The sequence below is a fragment of the Odontesthes bonariensis genome, chromosome 14, assembly GCF_027942865.1.
Source record: "Odontesthes bonariensis isolate fOdoBon6 chromosome 14, fOdoBon6.hap1, whole genome shotgun sequence".
NCBI lineage: Eukaryota > Metazoa > Chordata > Actinopteri > Atheriniformes > Atherinopsidae > Odontesthes > Odontesthes bonariensis.
Window position 1 is genome coordinate 7,704,812 of NC_134519.1, and position 20,996 is coordinate 7,725,807.

The following is a 20,996-nucleotide window of genomic DNA, read 5'->3' on the forward strand; positions in this document are numbered from 1 at the left end:
ACCAGCATGAGAAAAGGTTTGTTTTGTGCGGTGGACACTCCAAAACCGCAGGACTCCTTTTTCCAACCCAGCTGGGTAGTGATTTATTGAACCCACACGTAAACAGTAGTACATTGCTTCATGGCCATGCTTGTACACTACGGGTGCGTCACATTCAAAAGGTCCGTGTTGCAACAAGAACAAACGGGAACAGCTTTACGCTGGAGCCAAACAATATTTCACGTTGTTGATATTCTGTTGACAGGTCAGCAGCGGGTTTCTGGACTCCTTACAGTTGATTTTGGACCCTGCTTCTTATCAGCATCCGACTGTAATCGACCTCACCACAGTTCAACATTTTTAATCCTGTTAAAATGATCATGAGAACCAGGACGGACAGTTTACACAGCGATTTTCTAAGTATTTTCGGGAGAATATCCACAATTAACTGAAATTAATACAGTTCAACGACGCGTTCAGAAAATAAAAGCATGCATAGATTATAAAACCTCCCATATAGAACAACAAACCTTAAATAATCAGTTAAAAGGTCGCCTGTTTTGGGGGGGAAACGAAGCGTAATGCTGTGGATCCACCTCCACTGACTGGGTGCGCGGTCCCGCGTATCAGGGGATGCAATTTCTGGCGGGTATAAGTACTTTGGAAGGAAAAAACCGGAACCCTTTTCTCGGGATTTGCAACCCTCCCCTTTTGTCTCTCGCGCTGACAGCCAGACCCGACGCCGCTCCACACACCGCCGTGCGCCCGCCGCGATCTTCCGCCTCTCAAGATGCGTCCTGTTTCACGACACCCAGGATGTCGGCCCGTTATTTAGCCCACATAGGCGACTACCGGTGGAAGTGACACATTTTTCTCATCTGTGACAGCCTCTCCGTGGACCCGGACGACTGACAGGACGTGGGCTGCGATGGGTGCCCCCGGTGCGCTCTGCTGATCCATGTTGAGCGGCTCGGTGCGCAGAAAGGGATCATTCACAATCCCCTGCCCGCTCTTTGGGTTGTAAAAAAAAAAAAAGGGGGGGGGGAAAGGATGGGGAGCACGACCTCTTGCTGCGTGTCTGCCAGCCCCAAGCTCCGCAGAAATGCCCACTCGAGGCTGGAGTCGTACCACCAGGATTCGGATCTGAGCAGGGAGGAGACGGGATGCAACTTGCAGCACATCAGCGACAGGGAGAACGTCGACGGTAAAAAAAAAAATAAAACTCATCAGCGTTCAGTTCTGCCAACAACGAAAAATACACACTCCTGTACTGGTTTTTGGAATGATGTGCAGTGATATTCTCTTTTTTTTAGATGCTATTTGGATAGAATAAGAATCAACCAAACATTAAATAACACACAAACTGCAGCTGGCTGTTGGCAATGCAAGCAAAATATGATGGAAATAGATCTGTTGACCATAAGAATGGATGGACCGAAATGTTGTTATTGCCCATCACAACAGGAAATACAAATAGAAGCAATATAAATCTGATATAAATAATGAAAACAGCAGTGCAAAGCAATGCAGTCAGCATATTACGGCTTGTCAGTCCCATCGGCTCTAAAGGCAGAAATAAGTTCTGTACAACATCAAAACTAAAACAGGGTTAGTTCTTTTTAAATCTTTGAGGATTCCCCTAACCTCTCCTGCGAGCTTTAAGAAAATCTGCCCCCCCACCCCACCCCCACCCCCCAGTAAATCAGCCATGTTTGGAGCTGCACACCGTGGATGTAAAGATGTGAGGATAGATTTTCTATCCATCCAGATAGACATGGAGCTGCAGACAACATCCTGTTCCCCATGGCAGTCCTCCTTTGTGTTGGTCTTTGTTTTCGGCCGGTGCAGGAAAGAAGCTGGAACTGTGGAACGCTGGCCCCCCTCCACTGATACATGCTAATATGCATTACAATTGACCCATTCACACTGGAAAGTGTCTGCTAAATGGGTTGCCTATTTTCAGCCAGGGATTTAATATAAATGGATTTTCCTCACAAACTGTACGAGACCTTTTTTTTACGGTCTCTTTCACTGGCCGGCTGGAATTCCCACCGTCTTCTTTCCATAGTTTGTCATTATGTTTCAGGGCAGTACTTTCATGGTTTTTATCCAACATGCGCTCTTTTTCTCTTAAGCCTCGGATGCAAAAGGCTTCTGATTTAGTGTGTTCTACACTGAACTGGTGTGTAGCCCAAATCAGGCTGCGTTGTGCGTAGGTTTAGTCAAGTCTTTTATTGTCAGATACACAGAACAACAGAGTCGGACTGGGCACTGAAATTCTTAGGACAGGACACCGTACAGCAGCTACCATAATAAGACATAACATGCCGTAACATGTCATGACATAAGTAATCTACCAAAAACAGTAACAATAAATAGGCAATGTGGATACTACTATATACATTTTACGCTAATTACAAGAGCTATACTGAACATATAATACACATAATAGCCTATGCTAATCTCAGACCTATACTAACCTAGAACGCATTAGTTTGTCAGAAAATATCGTTTTACACACTTTGAATTGAATTCATATCGGAGAAAGTTAGAGATGCAAAGTATTTTGAACACGTTTAAACTTTTGTTGACCTCACCCATACAATCCTTTTTAATTCTACACACTGGGCACATATTTGTGGACTGGAGAATCCGGGATGGAACCTCTGGTTTTACGTCCTGAGCCACAGTCACCAGACATAATAACAGTCGTGCATTAGGGGTACAGCTCCGTCCTGTGTCAGTTGGTGTGTTTTTCTACAGAAGATTATCCGTCTGCATTATCCAGCTTGTGCTGTGAAAGACCTGCCTTTTATTGATCTGTGCTGTCCTTCCCTATTGTTAACTGGCATAGTGCATACCACTTACATTACGCATGCCATTTGTGGAGTGCTTTGTGTTCTACTGGGTTAACATTGTTGTTACTGCTTCATTATCTCCCTCCAGCAGGGCTGTTCAAAGATGTTTTCAGGGATAGCAAAGTGGAAATACTTTTTGGAAAGGTTTTTTTTCTTCTCGTGGAGGAGAAAAATGGGAAATCAAGGAGGCTTGGAAGAGTCAGCTGACACCTCTTGATAAGGATGAAGATGGCTCGTACTGAGAGGCCGTCTGTGGCCGTGGCGATCGAAACCCGAGCGTGTCTAATGTGTTTCGGTCTGTCTCTTTATGGCAGATTTCCAGGCTTCATTTCAATATGCAATAACAAGGGAAAAAAATAAGTCTTCTCTTCTGGAAACGCCTGCAGTGGCAGCTGTGAGCCTGTGTGAGAGCAGATAGAAGAGGCCTCCAGGGAGAGATGAGTGCCGAGAATTAACACCTCAATTTAGAGCATGATGGGCTACTCTCACAACATCATCTGTTCTTTACTGAACGGGCTGGCTTTTGGAAATGACAGAGTTCATGATATGTGAGTCGGTGTGCACCTTGCTGCTATACAGTTTCATTATGCACCATTTGTTTATTGCACAAAACCCAAATTTGTCCACAACATTCTCCCGATTTTAAGCCGTTTTTGTCTACAACTCGGCCATCTCGTACTGTTGCAGCGTAGAGTTTACCCCTATGCGACAAGGCCCAGGGGAAATTCCAGCTGGTAACTCACCGTTTACGTAATAATCCAGGATTTTTTAGCCACGGATGCATTTTTTCCTGTAGATGACAGCTGCGTTGTAACTAAGCAAAGTATACCTGACCTGATATCTATGAGATGAGCCTCTGGCCGAGTATTAGCAGAATTACAACCGTTTCTCCTATTCGACTGACCCAGTATGTGAAAACATCATAAAGTGGGGCTCAACATCTCATTGCCAAGACATAAACTCCTGTTTTTTCAAAGTCAGAGCATTTACAGTTCTTTCAAATAAAACGACAGTAATGCATCCGATTTGATATAAAAATGCCGGCTGTTGTCGGAGAAATTGGGCTTTTTTAAAATTTCTTTTCTCATTTTACCTCCAAAGAACTTTCAAATGTCCCGCTTTCATTCTTATCAATGCTTGCTTTAATGCTTCTTGACATTTTCCCGTAGCATCCGTAAAAAAAAAAATGTGAGCGCATTCTTTAAAAGCTTTAGCTGCCAGCTGTTCCGCCAACTGTTTTAGTCCTTTAATTGGGAAAGATTTGCAGGATTTACTCAAAAGTGTGCAAGTGTTCTAAGGTTGTCTGAGAGTGCGTCTTGTGTTTGAATCTGACAGCGTTCAAGGAGTTTGTAGATTGTTTAATTAGTACGTTTTTGTTTAATTTACTTCATAGCTTTATTGCACTAGTTATAATCCAAAGGTTTGATTTAAAGTAACTAATGACGGGCATCGAGCACGCCTCCTGGCAGAAGTTAATTAACTTAAAGCTAAACCTTCAAAAATTCAAGAAAATGATTCGGTACTTTACTCCAAGGAATGGAGGCGGGGGGGGTTAATGAATGTATTATGAATGTTATAGATCCGGTTTGATTAAAACATCAATTGACACTCAGCAGCAGACAGTTGTATCTGTGTCAGTGTCGGCTATTATGTCACTTTTGGGATTTTAGTCTCAGAGCCCCTGAATGACCTCGCACCATGTTCAGACTTTTAAGGACAGATGGTTGCTTTATTACATAACACCAACATTTCACTGACCTTTATTTTTTTTAAGCCCATTAAAACTACTCAACTCATGGCTACTCAAAGCATTTCCAGACTTAAACTCTCTTCTCTAACTAAATCCTGATTTTATAACCGTCATCGGACAAAAAAATCACCATTAAAGTAACTTTAGGACAACATCTGTGCTGTTAAGTAGACCATACTTACATGTATGATGATCTTTGGCTGTGAGTTATAGTCCTGGATGTTTCCTCACACAGTCTAAAGCGTTGGAAATACTTTGGTCAGTAACTTGATTTCTCTCCTGTGAATTTAGACTGGTGCCCATGTAAACAGGCCAAACAGTAGCTCTACTCAAGTCCAAATAGAGTGATGCAGAGTGTAAATAAAAAGAGATAATGCAAATCCAGGGATACAACCATCGTGTATGTGCAAATTTCATTGTTGATGCTGACAACTAGGTTTGTATCATTAGTCTTAGCAATAATACAAGCACTCATAGAAACAATACCAGTGCTAATACAAGTACTAGTATGTTCCAACCAGAGGTGGGTAGAGTAGCCAAAAATTGTACTCAAGTAAAAGTACTGTTACTTCAGAATAATACGACTCAAGTAAAAGTAAAAAGTAGTCATCCAAATAATTACTTGAGTAAGAGTAAAAAAGTGCTTGGTGAAAAAACTACTCAAGTACTGAGTAACTGTTGAGTAACGTCTGATTTATTTGTTAACACAAGCATTCAATCAGACAGACAAAAATACTAAATAATCATCTTTAGGCCAATTAGAGTTCATCCAATTGATAAAATAAATTAAAATTAATTAATTAATTACAAAATAGCTTAAATTAAAATAATCCAGGTAAATTCAAGTACTTCAATAAAAAATAAAAGAGACTTGGGAAATGTTTAAAACATATGTAACACATATGTAACCTAAAAAACAAACATTCAGCTATCCATGGGGGAAAAAAACGAGTTTAGGAAACTTAGCGCTACATGTTTCCTCAAGTTAGATGTTGAGTTTCTGCTGAAATGTGCGTTTGTTTTGGTTGACACAGAAGACACGTAATGTAGCTGCTGTTTCTCACTCTTTGTAAGGTAAACATGCTTTCAGTATGAGGCCTCGTCTGCGTCTTCATTTCCCACCGTTGGTTCTGACATTTTTCATCTGTTTCTTTCTTTGTTTGCTACGACTGCTAATGCTAAAGCTAACCCGTCCCGCCGCTGAGATTGAGTATGGTCACGTGACCAGACTGCACGGCTGCACCTGATTGGTGGAACACAGTCAGGTGGTAGAGCCTTTGGTGGAAGTCTCTCTCTCTGTCAGAATAAAACATTAAAATGAGGCGTACGCGGGGGGGTAAAAATAATGAGGCGTAGAATACCAAAGAGGTAAGAAGAAAAGTAACCAGCTCATTGTAGCCTAATGTAGCGGAGTAAGAGGACAGTTTCTGCTGCACAAATCTACTCAAGTAAAAGTAAAAAGTATAGAGATTTAAAACTACTCCTAGAAGTGTAATTTTTCAAAAACGTACTCAAGTAAATGTAACTCGTTACTGCCCACCTCTGGTTCCAACCCAAATCCAGAGGGGAGCAAAAGGGCAGCACCGTCTCTAGCATTCAAAACACAAGATTGAAAAATTCTATTTGGTTTTCAGTGGTTTTAATACAGAGTAAAAAAAAAAAAGTTCTGAACTGGAGTTTATTAACTGTAAGGTCAAGACTTTACATTATTTTACCAAATCTAAGAGGCTGCTTAGATAATACATTGTTTTATGCACAGTGTGCATTTGCAGACACCAGCCCTGGAGGTGGAAGATGGATGGCGAGAGTGAGACAAAGCGGTCATATGATCTGCCTTTTCCCCCCACAAAGCCTGCTGTGTTGGTCTAATAATGACTGTTTTTCTGTGAATCCTCAGCTGACTCTTATATTTAGGTACGCAGTGTGGAGGGTTTAAAGGAGGCTCCGCTGGGTTAGTAGCTGCTGCAAAGGCTGTATTAAAAACTGTGAATGATATACTGTAATGATATCTATATTTTAGAAATGACACTGAGGTTTGTTGCTCTCATCATTGGGTTGATTGGAGGAGCTGCGTAGATAAATGTTTAAATGTAAAACTTGTAGCTTGTAATCACCTCTTTGTTTCCTCTCAGCTTCAGTTGCTCAATTGTATACTTTGAAATAAGACCCGTTTTCTGCTGTTACCTTTTGCTTATCTCCTATGTTCCTCCATTTCATACAGTTCAATGAGTTCATGTTGAGGGGATGTTTTCTACGGACGTTGCTCGGGGCTCTGGTTTCCTAAAAAACACACTTTCAACCTAATTCTAGTAGCGCCGGTTAGCTCCGTGAGCTTCACACAGAGACCGAGGAGCACCTGTAACGGTGATGTTACCTGCTAGTTTATCTTTATTTTATTACTCCATGCTTCGTGGTGTTTGCTGTAACTGTGTGAATGTGATGCAGAGGAGAAGTGGAAGTTAAAGAATCCTAGTTTTGACCGTGAAGATTGCCTCTGGGGAATGACTCTGCCGTTGGTTGAGAAGCTAAGAATGATATTTCTTTAATGATTACAACAACAAATGTTTTGTTTTACTTTGTTTACTTGAACATTTAGTTTTACGGTGTTGATATGGCGTTAATAAACATCTGTGAAAAGAACCGGAGTCTCACATCCAATCAATGGGCGGCATATTGGCAGAGTTTACAGATGACTTTGGTTCTGTCGTCTGGAAGAACTTTAAAATGAAAATGGCCGAGTAAAAGTTCCGTACCCTTCTCCATGTTTGGTGGATCCGCCGATTACTTTCTTTTCCGGTTCCTCAGCAGACAGCAACAGACTTTTACAAAATAAAAGCCTGCGAGCAACAGACTTTTACAATAATAAAATAAATAATAAAACCTGCGCTAATGCGCGATAAAATAGTTATTGGCGTTAAATAATTAACAAGTCAACGCGATAATAACGAGTTAACTTGCCCAGCCCTAATATCTATAAGTGGAAACATAGGTACATTCACTACTGTCTAACTAAAAGCTTGCTTAAGTAAAGAAGTTTTCAGCTAATGCTTAAAAGAGTCCACAGATTCAGAGCACCTCAGTGAAAGCAGCAAGGCGTTCCAGAGTTTGGGTCTCCTCGAGTTATGGAAGTGTGTGTGAAGAAAGACCAACAACCTCTGACCTGCTGATCTCAGAGTACGGGCAGATGGTAATAAATCAGATCAGAGATAGATGCAGGGCTCTAAAAGTAAGGACCAGTATTTTAAAATTGATTGACTGGAAGCTGGGAAGGTGACACCTGAGATGTTTTTTTTCCAGTTCAACATAGATGGCTTCCTCCACTCCTCTCTCAAACTCTTCTCTTTCCAGAATGTGGACATTACGGTCCTCAAAAGGTGAGATGTAGGTGCACTGCTGTGCCATGCGCTTGCTGAGCTGTTTGTTTGGTCTCCCATATAGAGCTCGGCACACTACTCGCTGCACTTTTTTTGTCCTTTGGGTGAACCAGCCTCTGTCTGAGGGTGTTTTTATGGGTTGTCATGCTTGGAGAAGATCCTTCTAAGTTTCTCCGAGTTCTACTTAGCCTCTCTAATGGTGTAGTCTGGTCCTGTTTGTCTTTGCTGATTTGACAAAGGCCCAGTTGGGATATCCACAGGTTTTAGGAGAGGCCTGCTGTTCCCTTCATACTTAGCCGTTGTGCTTCTGACTCAGAGATTTTGTTAATCCTTTTTGGAGATTGGAGCTGTAATAAGGACTAAACATATTTTAAAACAAACATATTGATCAAATTCTTGAAAAGCTGCTTGAACACCGACTACTGCCACACTGAAGTATTTGTATTCGTCTTTTTGATGGATTTAGACAGAAAATGGGCCTTAATCTCAAGTCCATTCAGTAGCAGGTAAAGATAAAAACATGGTTTGAAACGACAACAACCAAGAAAACATTCAAATCATATAGAGGGAAGGGACAGAGGAGGACAAAGAGGCTGTTGTGATGTCTGATGGAACTGATCAGCCATAACATTAAAACCACTGGAAGGTGGAGTAACTGCTCTTCTTGTTGGAAAATAGAGTTCCTGCTGGGATAAACCTGCATGTTGGCATTAGCATGATCACAACTTTGACAGATGTCATCTATCTGAGCATTTTTTTGCAGAGGAGTCAGATGGCGCTCAATATTAGGCAGGTGGTCATAATTTAATGGATTATCGGTGAGCATGGGGATATTCGTGACTCATTCATGCCACACACACACACCAGCCAGCCCCACGTCTTGTTTTTTCAAAATCAGCTGGTCCTCACGTGCTCGGAGCAGGAACAACGAGCAGATTACTGTATGTGCACAGTCATCCTCTCTCAGCAGGATTACTTTCATGTTGGATGCGTTAAGGAAAAAAACACGAGCTCCTAAAGCCTGTACAGTCACGCCCAGATAACGTGGTTGGGATCGCATCATCACATTATCACCATTGCTCCAAAGTGACATCTTTTTGTAATTAAATATTAATGTAAATAAAAAAGGGTAAGCGTGACTTATTATAGCAGAATTTCCAAGAGAGCTGCTCTCTTTCACATGCTCTTTCTGTTACTTTTGTCAGATGGCTAAACGCATCAGTCCATTAAAACCATGTGTCAACTTTCGCTCTGCCCTGATAAAATCCTAATTTCATAGCCACAGTTTTATCTGACAAAATCACCAGTGAAGTAACTTAAAAGACAATAAATGTGCAGTGAGTTTGGCTATACTTGCACTGAGATTTAGAAGCCACATACTTCAGTACGTATACTGGGACAAGGACGGGGGGGGCAAATAAATGGCACAGTTGAGCTGTAACTGTAGCTATAAACTGTACACACACTCTCCGGAGCAAAAAAGTGTGGATGTGTTTTCAAGGTGTAAACGGTTCACTTAAAAGGCCAGTTTAGAAAATATTGTAGAGAGCCCTCAAATCCAGTTGAAAACCGTCACATCCCAACCAGCTCCCCTCTCCTCTGGTGTTCCCCAAGGCTCTGTACTCGGCCCTATCCTGTTCATCATCTATCTCCTTCCCCGTGGTCAGATTTTTCGCAGATTCCACGTCCACTTCCATTGTTACGCAGACGACACCCAGCTCTACCTTTCTACCAAACCCACCTCCACTTTCCTGCCCCACTCCCTCTGTGACGGCTGACAAGAAATCAAAACCTGGTTCTCTTCTAATTTTCTGAAACTGAACATTGATAAAACAGAGGTTCTCCTCACTGGTTCCAAATCCACTCTTACTAACACTCCAAGTTTAACCGTCCCCATCAATAACTCCTCCTCCCTACAGGTTAAGAGTCCTTGATAGTACTCTCTCATTTCATACCCACATTACCCGGTCAGCCTATTAACATCTATGCAACATCAACCGTCTCCGTCCATCCCTAACTCTCAACTCCACTGCCATTCCTGTTGTTGTCGCCGTCAGAAAGAAACAAACAACGCGATGGAGAATGCTCCGTTGTGCATCGAGTTTGTGCAACAAGCAGCTCATCACAGACCAAATGTAGAGGGACGTAGCTTCATCTTGCTCTGCGTTCTCCATCTTTCTCCAATGCCTGAGTTTGTTGTTGTTGTTGGTGGTGAAGAGGTCAACAGGAAGTGGCTCTATTAGCAACAGTTGGAATGGGTACAGCGCCACCTATCATACCGGGGTATGACACGCTTTGTGCCAATGATTCGATTCATTCACCGCCATATATCCAAGGAGAATTACCCTCGCTCAACTCATTCTTATTGTAATTTAGCCAATAATCCGATCCTTTCAGTGCTATGTAACCCACTGACTGACTCCCATCTGAAAACCCACGTTTATAACAGGCCTCTTAACTCTCTTTGCTCTGAGTGATTTTGTATTTTCTTTTTATTATTTTTGTTGTTGTTTCGTAAAGTGACCTTGAGTGCCATGAAAAGCTCCTCTAAATAAAATGTATTATCATTATTATTATTATTATGAAATCAGTGATCATAGAAAATAGAAACTAATTTCTTTGTTCTCCCTTTGATGGAGACAAGTTATTCCATTCATGGTTTATTAACAGGGGAGAGTCTTGTTTGCATTTGTAATTTACTTCTCTCTACACAACAAGACCCCCTCATCTCACTACTGATCACTTCTGAAAGGAAGTTGGCTTTGATTTGCTGTTTGATGCAGAAAGCACATTAAAAACAATCTGATTTACATGAATAAGGACTTTCAGAACACTGACTGATTAGAAAGATAAAGTGCTCTCAGGCAGCATCATCTGAACTAACCTTGTGACTCAGCCCATCCAACTGGGGTGAAATACTTATTTAATATCTGCCAATATGGCTCCCGAGGATATTTTACTTGGAGTATGATAGTTTTCAGATTTCCTTTAGCCTTAAATGATCATGAAATAGAAGTAGATTTGCTCCAAACATAACATTCACCTCCCTGCACTGAAGACAGAATAATCGACACACTGATTAGGATTATTTTTGCTTTAGGAAACACACAATTCAACATTTTCTGACATCTTATAATAGGTGGGTTTCTTGTGTGCGAATATTACTGGATGTGCGCACATTCCTTTATTAAATTACGAAGGAGTCCATAATGACAGATTTATTTATATTAATGTCCAACAGTGCAGCAGTTCCAGCCGCTGTCCCACAATAGGTTACATTTCTGAGTATTTACATAGCTGGAGACACATTCTCGAATGTTTTTCTTTTTTTTTATGTGCAGGCAAATCCTTATTATTAATGTAGTTTTAAGTCTTATGGCACAAGTTCAGAGTTTTGTATTGTGAGACTCAAAGTGAGCCGGGCTGACTCTTTCCTTCCTTTGGGACTCGCAGGTTATCAGCACTGTTTAGCAGAAGTTTACCGGCTTGTGGGCACTGGGTTGAGTGCTGCTTTCTGCCCCCAAGTTGATGACGCTGCACAGAGACCCGTTCATACAACTTACTGACTGATTATCAATAAATTAGTCAACATTTTAACCCTATTCAAGAACAGGCACGAGATATTTTTATCCTGCCTTTAGATGAATAAGGAAAAGATGAATCGTTGAATTCTATCCCCGAACTGAGAGTAATGATAGATTATTACACTGAATTCTGTTCAAAAACAGCTGAAAATTGAACTAATGTTCGCTTTTTTAAAGGATTTACTGCCTTTTTTTTTGCCAATCGTTGAATTCTTTCTGAATTCTTTTTTTGAATCGTTGAATTCTATCACCTAACTGAGAGTAATGATAGATTATTACACTGAATTCTGTTCAAAAACAGCTGAAAATTGAAGTAATCTTTACTTTTTTTAAAAGGATCAGCCCAGAAAACATGTAATGGGTGTATTTATAATGTGAAAGTGCCACAATAAAGGCCTAGAAATGAGGGTGATGTCAAGCAAAAACTCTGATCATGCGTTTATTCATACTCAAACCTGCTGTTTTTGTTTTTAACCCCTAACCAACAAGGAAAATAAAATTAGCCAGACAGTGTTGGGCCTTGAACTTGGTTCTCTTTTGTAACTCTGGCCCTTCTACCACCCTATAATTCCACATTTGACAGCGTCACCTGCTGAAAATTGGAAGCACGCTTCTATTTGCAAAGGAAAAACATGGAAGTTGAACCTTTTTGGAGCCTTGAAAATGTAGCAATCATTTCTGTACATTGTCTAAGGATGCGTGACAGCTTCATATCGTTCAAATTATAGGCATGTTGTAGCCAAGAAAGTGTAGTAATTAAAAAGACAAGGGTTTTTTTAACGCTACCATTTCACATTACGGTGTAAGACTGTGTGTGTTCAAACTTCTGCCGTCGGTGCTCTCTGAGGCAACTCGCCCATTCTCTCCTGGGAACATGGGGCCACTTTCAGTGTGTGTGTGCACACACCTGCTTGTTTAACACAGTCTAATCGAGCCTTAAGCTAATAGTCAGCGTGTGTGCTGAAACAATAGCCTGTAAAGGGGTTTAGAATAACGTCCTCCAGCTGTCTGGTGTATGACCTGATAGTGAAGAGGGATTAGAAGCTGTAAGGCTGAACTTTCAACCTGATTTGATGAGTTTCAGCTTATTCATCCCTTACTAACCTGTATGTTTTGGGGGAGGTTTTTTGTGTAGAATTTAGCACATCGAGTGTCTAAAAGTCCGATATGAGTCCAGAAATGTTATTGGTCATAGTTCAGGTAGTAAGAATGACAACAGAAAGTTACTGATCTTAAGTGAATAAATATCGTGAGCTTAATATATGCTGTTTTATCTTGAATGCTGCACAAATTTGCCAATGTTGTGTAATACAGAGTTTAAACCCGGCTCTGTTCCATATGAAAAAGTCTTACTTTCAGAGGCCCTGCTGAAAAACCCAGTTTGTCCTGATTGGTCAGCTTCACTGGCCTGATCAGGGACCAAATTCAAAACTGAAAGAGCATTTTATTGGACGCAAAACCTACTTATGTCCCGAAGGGCTAAATGAGCCATAAACTCGAACATTGAACGTACCTAAAAAAGTGAAATGGCTTAACAAAAGAAAAGCCAGGACCTGTAAACAAAACACACATTTGAAGACACTTTATCTGCTATTAAAATGAAGTTGTATCAGCACTAGCTTGACTGTAAGCTTTTGGTAATTGTTGGTAGAAGGTAAACTGAGCAACATCAAACATGGCCGCTCTTCTGCCCACAAACATCAGAAGATTCCATAGAGTACAAGTTACTGGGTGTAAATTCACTTGAAAAAAATAAGATTTGGCAATTATTTACATCTGTTTAATGTTACTTTCAGACACTGTTTTAGACCCCATCTTCTGTTTTTGGGTTAGTTTGCAAGGTAGAAAGCTGTTGCCAGCACGGAAATAGAAGCAATTCCTGTCAGATTTTCTATAACCAAGCCATTAAATTCCTTGATCTGAAGTGAGAAAACCCCCCTCTGTCTCTGGCTTACACACACATATGCATCTTATAAAAAGAAGTTGTGAACGGATCCATGAATGGATTTTTAGATCACCAGTAGTGGCATCTTTGCTGCTTTATAAATCATTGGGCTCTCTGAGTTTAGCAGGGTCCATCAGACGTCAGCACTGCTGGGATGTTTAGGATTTTACAACCAGATCCATAATGTTCTCTGAGCTGCAGTCAACATTACGCTGTTTGGTCAAGCGGATATTAGAAGTGCATCAAAATAAGCAGCTGGTGGTGCCAACTCATCACAGAATAAGGGCCGCAGTGAGATTACATTATGAGAAGTGCAGGATTCAAACTTAAAACTGGGAAAGTACGAGCTTCATTCACCTGTTTCTTAACTATAATTAGGATTATTTAAGTTTACGGTTAACGTAAATAACTTTGATGAATTCTAAAGAGCCAATAAGAGGCGTTGAGGTCTAGTTTCCGCTCAGACTGTTTGGAATACAACATGCTGAAAGGTTAGTAAAAAGGTCATTTCGCCCTAAGCTTTGATGATGACTACATTTAGCATCGCACACGTTCAGAAAGGGCCAGTTCCTCCTCTAATGTGAAACCACCAAAGATTGAAATGCATGACTGAACAGGGAACATGTTCAGTGTTCACGCTACCGCGGACGCCAACAAAAACACTGGGATTACATTCCTAACAATGCATGCAGTGGATGCTACTCACACTCAACCAGAGGCATGGTTGTGGGATTGTAAATAACTGCACTAAGTGAAGCTTAAAAACCGCCAATATGAAGTAAGAAAAAATGATGTAATTTTCATTAAAGATGGCAGGAGAATGCTTGGCTACCATAATTTGGGTCAGTCTGAGAATATAAAAGCTATCTAACCCTGAATGTTTAACTGGCATGAAGGCAGCTGCAGTAATGTAGACGTACAACACAAGATACCGTTGAAGAAACCAATAAAAATGACAAAAATTTAGCATTTTAAAAGCTTGCTAATGTGTTAACCCGCGTAACAACTGGCTCCCATCAAATCAAAATCAAATCTAATTTATTTGTATAGAACATTTCATGTAAAAAACAATTCAAAGTGCTTTACATAAAATTAGGATGTAAAGTTCAGCACTTTATCTGCTGTGTTTTTAACACTGAGAATAAACAAGCTAACATGTTCTGTTTATTTACTCTATGTGACGGTAGCCTCGGTTTGTCTAAATTCACAGGAAATAGATCTAGTATAAAAGTAATAAACCTGGGTTAACCTGGTAATAAACATAATGGGTTTCTGAAAGATAGTTTGAATTAAAAGCACTGCATAATGAAGGTTTAAGATGGAATCTTTTAATCTCGTCTTGGAGAAATGAGAATTTTCCTCGGGTCTGCAGGCTTTTGTTCTGCCTTTTCCCCAAGAAAAAAAAAAAAAAAAAGAGGATTTCTATTTTTTCTTTGCAGTCGATCTCAACTTCCCAATCAGAAAATCTATTAAAAGCCCTAATGGTGTTTGTCAGAGCCGAATGAAAGAATGCGTGCTTAAAACAAAGCAGCTTGAGGTAACCGATAGCAGCATTGTGCTGCCGCATTTTGAGGAAACGCTGCCTTCTCTGAGCCCCTGACACAGCAACACGCTCAGCAGAAGGTGATGCACTATTTAAATGGTGCATTAACTCTTTAGAGTCAGCTGCTCCCGTCTCCGGCTGCTACGAACGAGCGTGTAGTTGTTTATTTCAAAGGTTAAAAAGAAGCCAAAACTACAGTATTGGAGACGCTGCCGTGCTGTAAGGGACGAGGCTTCTTAGAGCAGGGTGGGCTGGTGGTTAATACTTTATGAAAGAGCAGGAAAGCAGACAGGTAGGCTTGCCAGATGATAGGTTAGTCAAGCTCCTTCTGTTTCAGTGCCACGATCCCGCCCGCAGTTCTTCGTCAAAGTTTTACTTGAGCTGATGAATATCGTGTATCGGCACTCGACACCAGCTGCAGAGCACTGGGAATTTCAGCAGGTCGACCTACAAGGACGGGCCCTGTGAGATTTATTTAGAAACACGGGAAGGTTAATCAAAAACAGTTTGTAAGAGGAAAGAGGTCTGTTAAGGCTGGCTGTTTTCACACAGGGCCTCCAACAAACATTAAACCGTTACACTGTATACGCCCATTCTGCCTTTAGGTCATCATGACTAGGGCTGGGCAACGATTAAAATGTTTAATCTAATTAATCACATGATTTCCCTGATTAATCGCGATTAATCGCATTTGTACGCAAAATCCAAAAATGAATCCAAAAGTAGCGTATAGCTTTTAGCATTTAGCTTTATTTTAAATGTGCTGCCATATGAATGAAAGTGCCATAACATTTGTTGTGCAAACACACTTTTAACATCAGCATCTTTCTGTCGTTTTTATGTAGAAGCCTCGCTCCACTGTCTGTTTCCTTGAATGACTTGCTGCTATCAGTTGTGTGTTTTGCCTTGAAGTGATATTTTAGACTGGAACTACTACGCTGAGAAGACAATTCAACTTGGCAGTGTTTACAGATGACTTTGGTTCTGTCGACTCCGCCGTCTGGAAGGACTTTAAAATGAAAATGGCCGAGTAAAAGTTCCGTACCCTTCTCCATGTTTGGTGGATCCGCCGATTACTTTCTTTTCCGGTTCCACAGCAGACAGCAACAGACTTTTACTAAATAAAAGCCTGTGAGCAACAGACTTTTACAATAATAAAATAAATAATAAAACTTGGGTGGTCCGTGGCGTAGTGGGTTGAGCAGGCGCCCCATGTACAGAGGCTATAGTCCTCGCTGCAGCTGGCCCCGGTTCGAGTCTCGCATCGGATGGCCCTGTGCTGCGTGTCGTTCCCCCTCTCTCTGTCCCCTGCTTCCTGTCTCTCTGAACTTTCCTATCCATTAAAGGCACAAAAGCCCCCCCCCAAAAAAAGCTACGTTAATGTGCGATAAAATATTTATCAACGTTAAATAATTAACGAGTTAACGCGATAATAACGATTTAACTCGCCCAGCTCTATTCATGACAGTTCCATCAAACTATGCTCTCTCTCTATCAGACATCGCAGCAAAGCTGAGTGAGCTGTGCGTGACTCTCAGCATCACCAGTGACCCTTTTTTGACATATGCGTCACATATTTCACACATTCATGGAACCTTATCCCACAGTAATGGGAAAGTGTGTATTGCACAGCCTGTGGTTAAACCCTTTCTAAATAAACACTCTGAGAAACTGAACTGAAAAAGCTTGATTTTGTCACACCCTTTTATTCCCAATGATCTCAGTTACACTGAAAGCAGCTCAGCTGCACTGATTTGTGATCTTGTTGGAATCTGCTGGACACGTGGACACGCCTGATTATTGCTGCATAAAGAGCTAATGTGACACGGGTCAACGCCTCCTTCGGTCAGGTAGGCTGCTGAGGCTTCTGGGCTGAGCTGATCACATGGAAAGCTTTTGCATATGAAAACAGCTGAGAGCGAAATCCTGTGGATTCTGGAATTTAGAGTTTAACACAAAATACTCAGGAGCACATGGGTGATAAAATTAGCTGTTGATTTGTCAATGCTTTACTGTCTTTGGATGAATATTTTACAGGGGAAAACCGTTTTTATGAGTGTAAAGTGCACAGTTTATGGTGCAAAAGGCTGAAACTAATACAGATATAAGTGCTTTTATTGTGAGTTTCTGTTAGAAACAACAATGAAAAGCCAGAGAGTCCCTTACTTTGTGCTCACGGTGAAGGTGTCCCGTACGCTCGTTAACGGCTTATTTTGTCATTTCAAATAAAAATAATTTGCACAAATCAAAAAGGTTATTTCTTTCCACTCCATTTCCTGAAAATGTGGTGTTTTAAGCGTTTGCTTAAGCTTGCTCAGGGAGACACAAGCAGCTTTAATCACATCCCTGAGGGGATGATGAAGGGTATTTTTATTCATGCAAATAGTTTTCATCTTACTATGCTTTGTCTTTATAAAGAAGAAAATCTAAAGTCTTATCATGACCAAAAGGAAATAGAATATTTGGAAAGTTCAGTGCAGAAGTGAGTCTGCAGACTGGTCTTCAGTGAATTTCTCTGGGATGGATTGTTGGTGCACTTTTTGCCAACAGCAGTGTTATTCTCTTTAAAATCCCTTTACAACCAGCCATCTTACAGCAGTAACTGTGTCTAAGACAGATGATCTGCCAACTGTTTGGAATCTAATCAAAGTCTGGACCTTCATCTAGATCCTTTACGGCGGGAGACAGAACGTTTGGCAGCGCAGACTGCATGCCGAGCATTTTTCTGATTTCATGTGAAACGGCCGCGCTGACAGAATCTCGCTTTGGGGGAGCTTTTACTGGATTTCACTTTGTGAGAGAGAAATGCAAAAAGATACTCTTTGGTCATTTATAATGTTCTGCTTCGGTAAGCTGATTGTTTGAACACATGGTTTAGAAAACCGAGTTTTGTTTTCAGCAGTGCTCGCTGAAAGAAAGAGAAACGGGGCCTTCTCTTTAACACAGACCACTGTCTTCTGTGTTATCAACACAGCTGCTGTTATCTGCAGGGAAACAACGGAGGGATTACTGAGGAATTTGTGGCATGTTTCTTTCTCCCCCTTTTTTTTTTCTTCTGTGTTTTGAGAGGGCTTCCCTTGCATGTCATAAGATGCACACAAGTAAACATGTCTGAGGCTGCTGCCCTCGGGTCACAATTCAGTTCAGATTAGCTCTGGATGGGAATGAAAACAAGAAACAAAAAGCAAAGCATGCAGCCTCACGAAGGGAGAATTAGAGCCTTAAAAGGGCTTTTGTTTTAAGAGCTTCAAATATGTCATCGTTTATAAATCCTCCTCGTTATAAGCTTTATGTTATTGTGTTTTTAGCAGTAGGCAAAACTGTAGCATGTATGCTAACAGCTGAGGGAGCTGAGCTTGCAGCTAAATAATGCTAACATGCTAAATATGTGTGCTAAAAATGAGATAAAATGCCAACATCTCACGCTAGCTTCTGCCAATCAGCAAAAACTAGCACATGGTGCTGGGAATGAGTTTTCCACATGTGTTAGCATTGCTAGCAGACGTCAGGTTGCACTTTATCAAATCAAAATCAAATCAAATTTATTTGTATAGCACATTTCATGTACAAACAATTCAAAGTGCTTCACATAAAATAAAAGTGTTGCAGCAGGGAGTGGAAGAAGCATTAAAAATACATAAAAGAATATCAAGAGAAACAAATAAAATCATTTAAATGAATTTAAAAACAAGCAACAGTCCAGATAAGTTCTAAGATATCGTGCAGATAGACACATGAGAAAAGAAATGTTTTTAACCTGGATTTAAAAATGTCTCCATTTGGTGAAAGTTTAATCTCCACTGGCAGTTTGTTCCACTTGTTTGCAGCATAACAGCTAAATGCTGCTTCTCCATGTTTAGTCTGGACTCTGGACTGGACCAGCTGACCTGAGTCCTTGGATCTAAGAGCTCTGCTGGCTTTATATTCTCTGAACAGATCACAGATATTAGCACATGCAGGCTTGGAGCTAAGTAGTACCAACATCCTGAACAGATAAATCTATTTGCTAAATGGATAAAATGCCACCTTAGTTTGGCATATTAGCATAGCTTATTATTAGCTTATTTCTGCTAACTAGCACCAACTGCTACGTACAGATGAGGATGCTGAGAATATGATTAGTTTAGCAGAGATCTTTTGAGTTTGTCATGACAAAAGGAAATGATTTATGTTGTGGTTAGTTCATTTTGTGGATTAATTATCTTTCACAAAGAGATACACATCCTTTCTTTCTTTTTTTTTTTACAGAGTTGAACATGGAGTACAATCCATCAGATCATCCACGGGCCAGCACTATATTCCTCAGCAAGTCTCAGAATGACGGTGAGTCGTTTTTATTTCAATCAGTGGGAGCTGATATCTGACAGATGAACAAACTGTCAACTTAATTTAACACTTCGCAGTTCATCATGTTATTTGGATCATAATGTCAAATCACTTGTGAAGAGACATCAAGGCAGCCATCCAATAGACATCAAAGTAACTTCATTAGCCTGAGTTTAACTCGCACCTCCATCATCGCCACTAAACACTGACCAAGAGCCACAGATACGATAAAGATTTAAAAATGTATTTCACAGAAACTGTTGTCTTTCCTATCGGTGACTCAAGTGTTAGAGAGAGTGTTATTCATTTATTTTATATGTTGCTTCTATCTATTCTCATCTTATTTTTGACTACTACTTTGAATATTGATTTTATACTGCCTTTTAAACTGTTTTTATCCTCCAGCTCCAGTGTTTTCCTCTCTTTAAAGAGCCTACGTTTGCCACTGTATGTTCATTTCTGAGTGAGCAAGCGAGTGGGTGGGTGGGTGTGTGGCTACGTGGGGGGGTAAGAGTTTTTTTTTTTTGGGGGGGGGGGGGGGGGTAGTTTTAACCTTTTAACCTGTACAGCACTTTGTGTTACATTTTATGTATGAAAGGTGCTATATAAATAAATAAATAAAGTAAGTAGAGAGGGACCCACAATTTCCCAATAAGATTAACATTAGATGAGGAAGCGGGGCAGGTTCGAGGCCTTTGCTGGTCAACACAGCAGTGGAGTACTTTGATGCATATGTTGAAGTATTGGCCTGGTCCAAATAGGTCCAAATAGGTCCAAAAAGGTCCAAAAAGGTCCAAAAAGGTCATGCCTGATAACAGCATCTCATACAAGTATCCCTTCTGCCATCTTGCTGGGGCTTGAATGCAGTCTTTAGCTGTTAATTTGCACCTTTGTGACCCATTTTCAACAAAACATTTGATTGTGTAGCAATAATCTGTAACAGTGTTCCATCTGTTCAGTGTTGTTAAACTAATTGAAACTTTTTATTAAACTTTTGACCTGGGCCTCTTCAAATCTAGGCTAAAAACCTACTTATTTAGGATTGCTTTTAATACCCAGTAGTATGATGACACTTTTATCTTATTTTATCTTAATTGGTTTTGTTGTACTTTATTGCTTTCACTGTTCTTTTACTGTTTTTATTTGTTTTTACTTATTCTTCTCTTTATTTAGTACCTGCTGTAAAGCACTTTGGTACATCGTAAGGATTGTCTGTGAAGGGCTGTATAAATAAAGTACATTGACATTTATTTAATGGCGTTTTACCTGAAGTAATCGCGCTTCCCAATAATCATGCACACATGTGGGATGTTTGTTGGTTTGGGCCACACCCTCCCTCATTACATAAACACATGAAACCTGAGAATGACTGAAATTTGTGTGGTTTGGACATGGAAGATGCGTGCAGAAATATCACAGATCTCTCACGGAGCACACAATGTAGACGCAGCCCACTGTGTGAGCCGTTTGTGGCCAGCTGATATGTGCTAATTTATGCCATTGGCCTGAGGCATCCGACTGAAAGCTTTAGCATCACGTTGGAGGGAATTAAAATCCAATGTGACACAAGAGATATAAACATGCTTCCTGGAGCCATAAACCACCAAGCATGAGATCATTTATGTTTAGAGTATAAG

The 20,996-nt window shown here is 40.6% G+C and overlaps 1 protein-coding gene across 1 annotated transcript in view; it reads left to right on the forward strand.

Annotated features, from left to right (window-relative positions):
• Window positions 1–628: 628 nt before the first annotated feature.
• Window positions 629–20,996, forward strand: part of LOC142398648 (cyclin-Y-like) — a 29,026-nt gene continuing 8,658 nt past the window's right edge. The window contains exons 1-2 of the mRNA XM_075482734.1: window positions 629–1,183; window positions 19,282–19,356. Coding sequence (XP_075338849.1) covers window positions 1,030–1,183; window positions 19,282–19,356 — 229 coding nt within the window. The 5' untranslated portion in view covers window positions 629–1,029. The remainder of the gene's footprint in view (window positions 1,184–19,281; window positions 19,357–20,996) is intronic.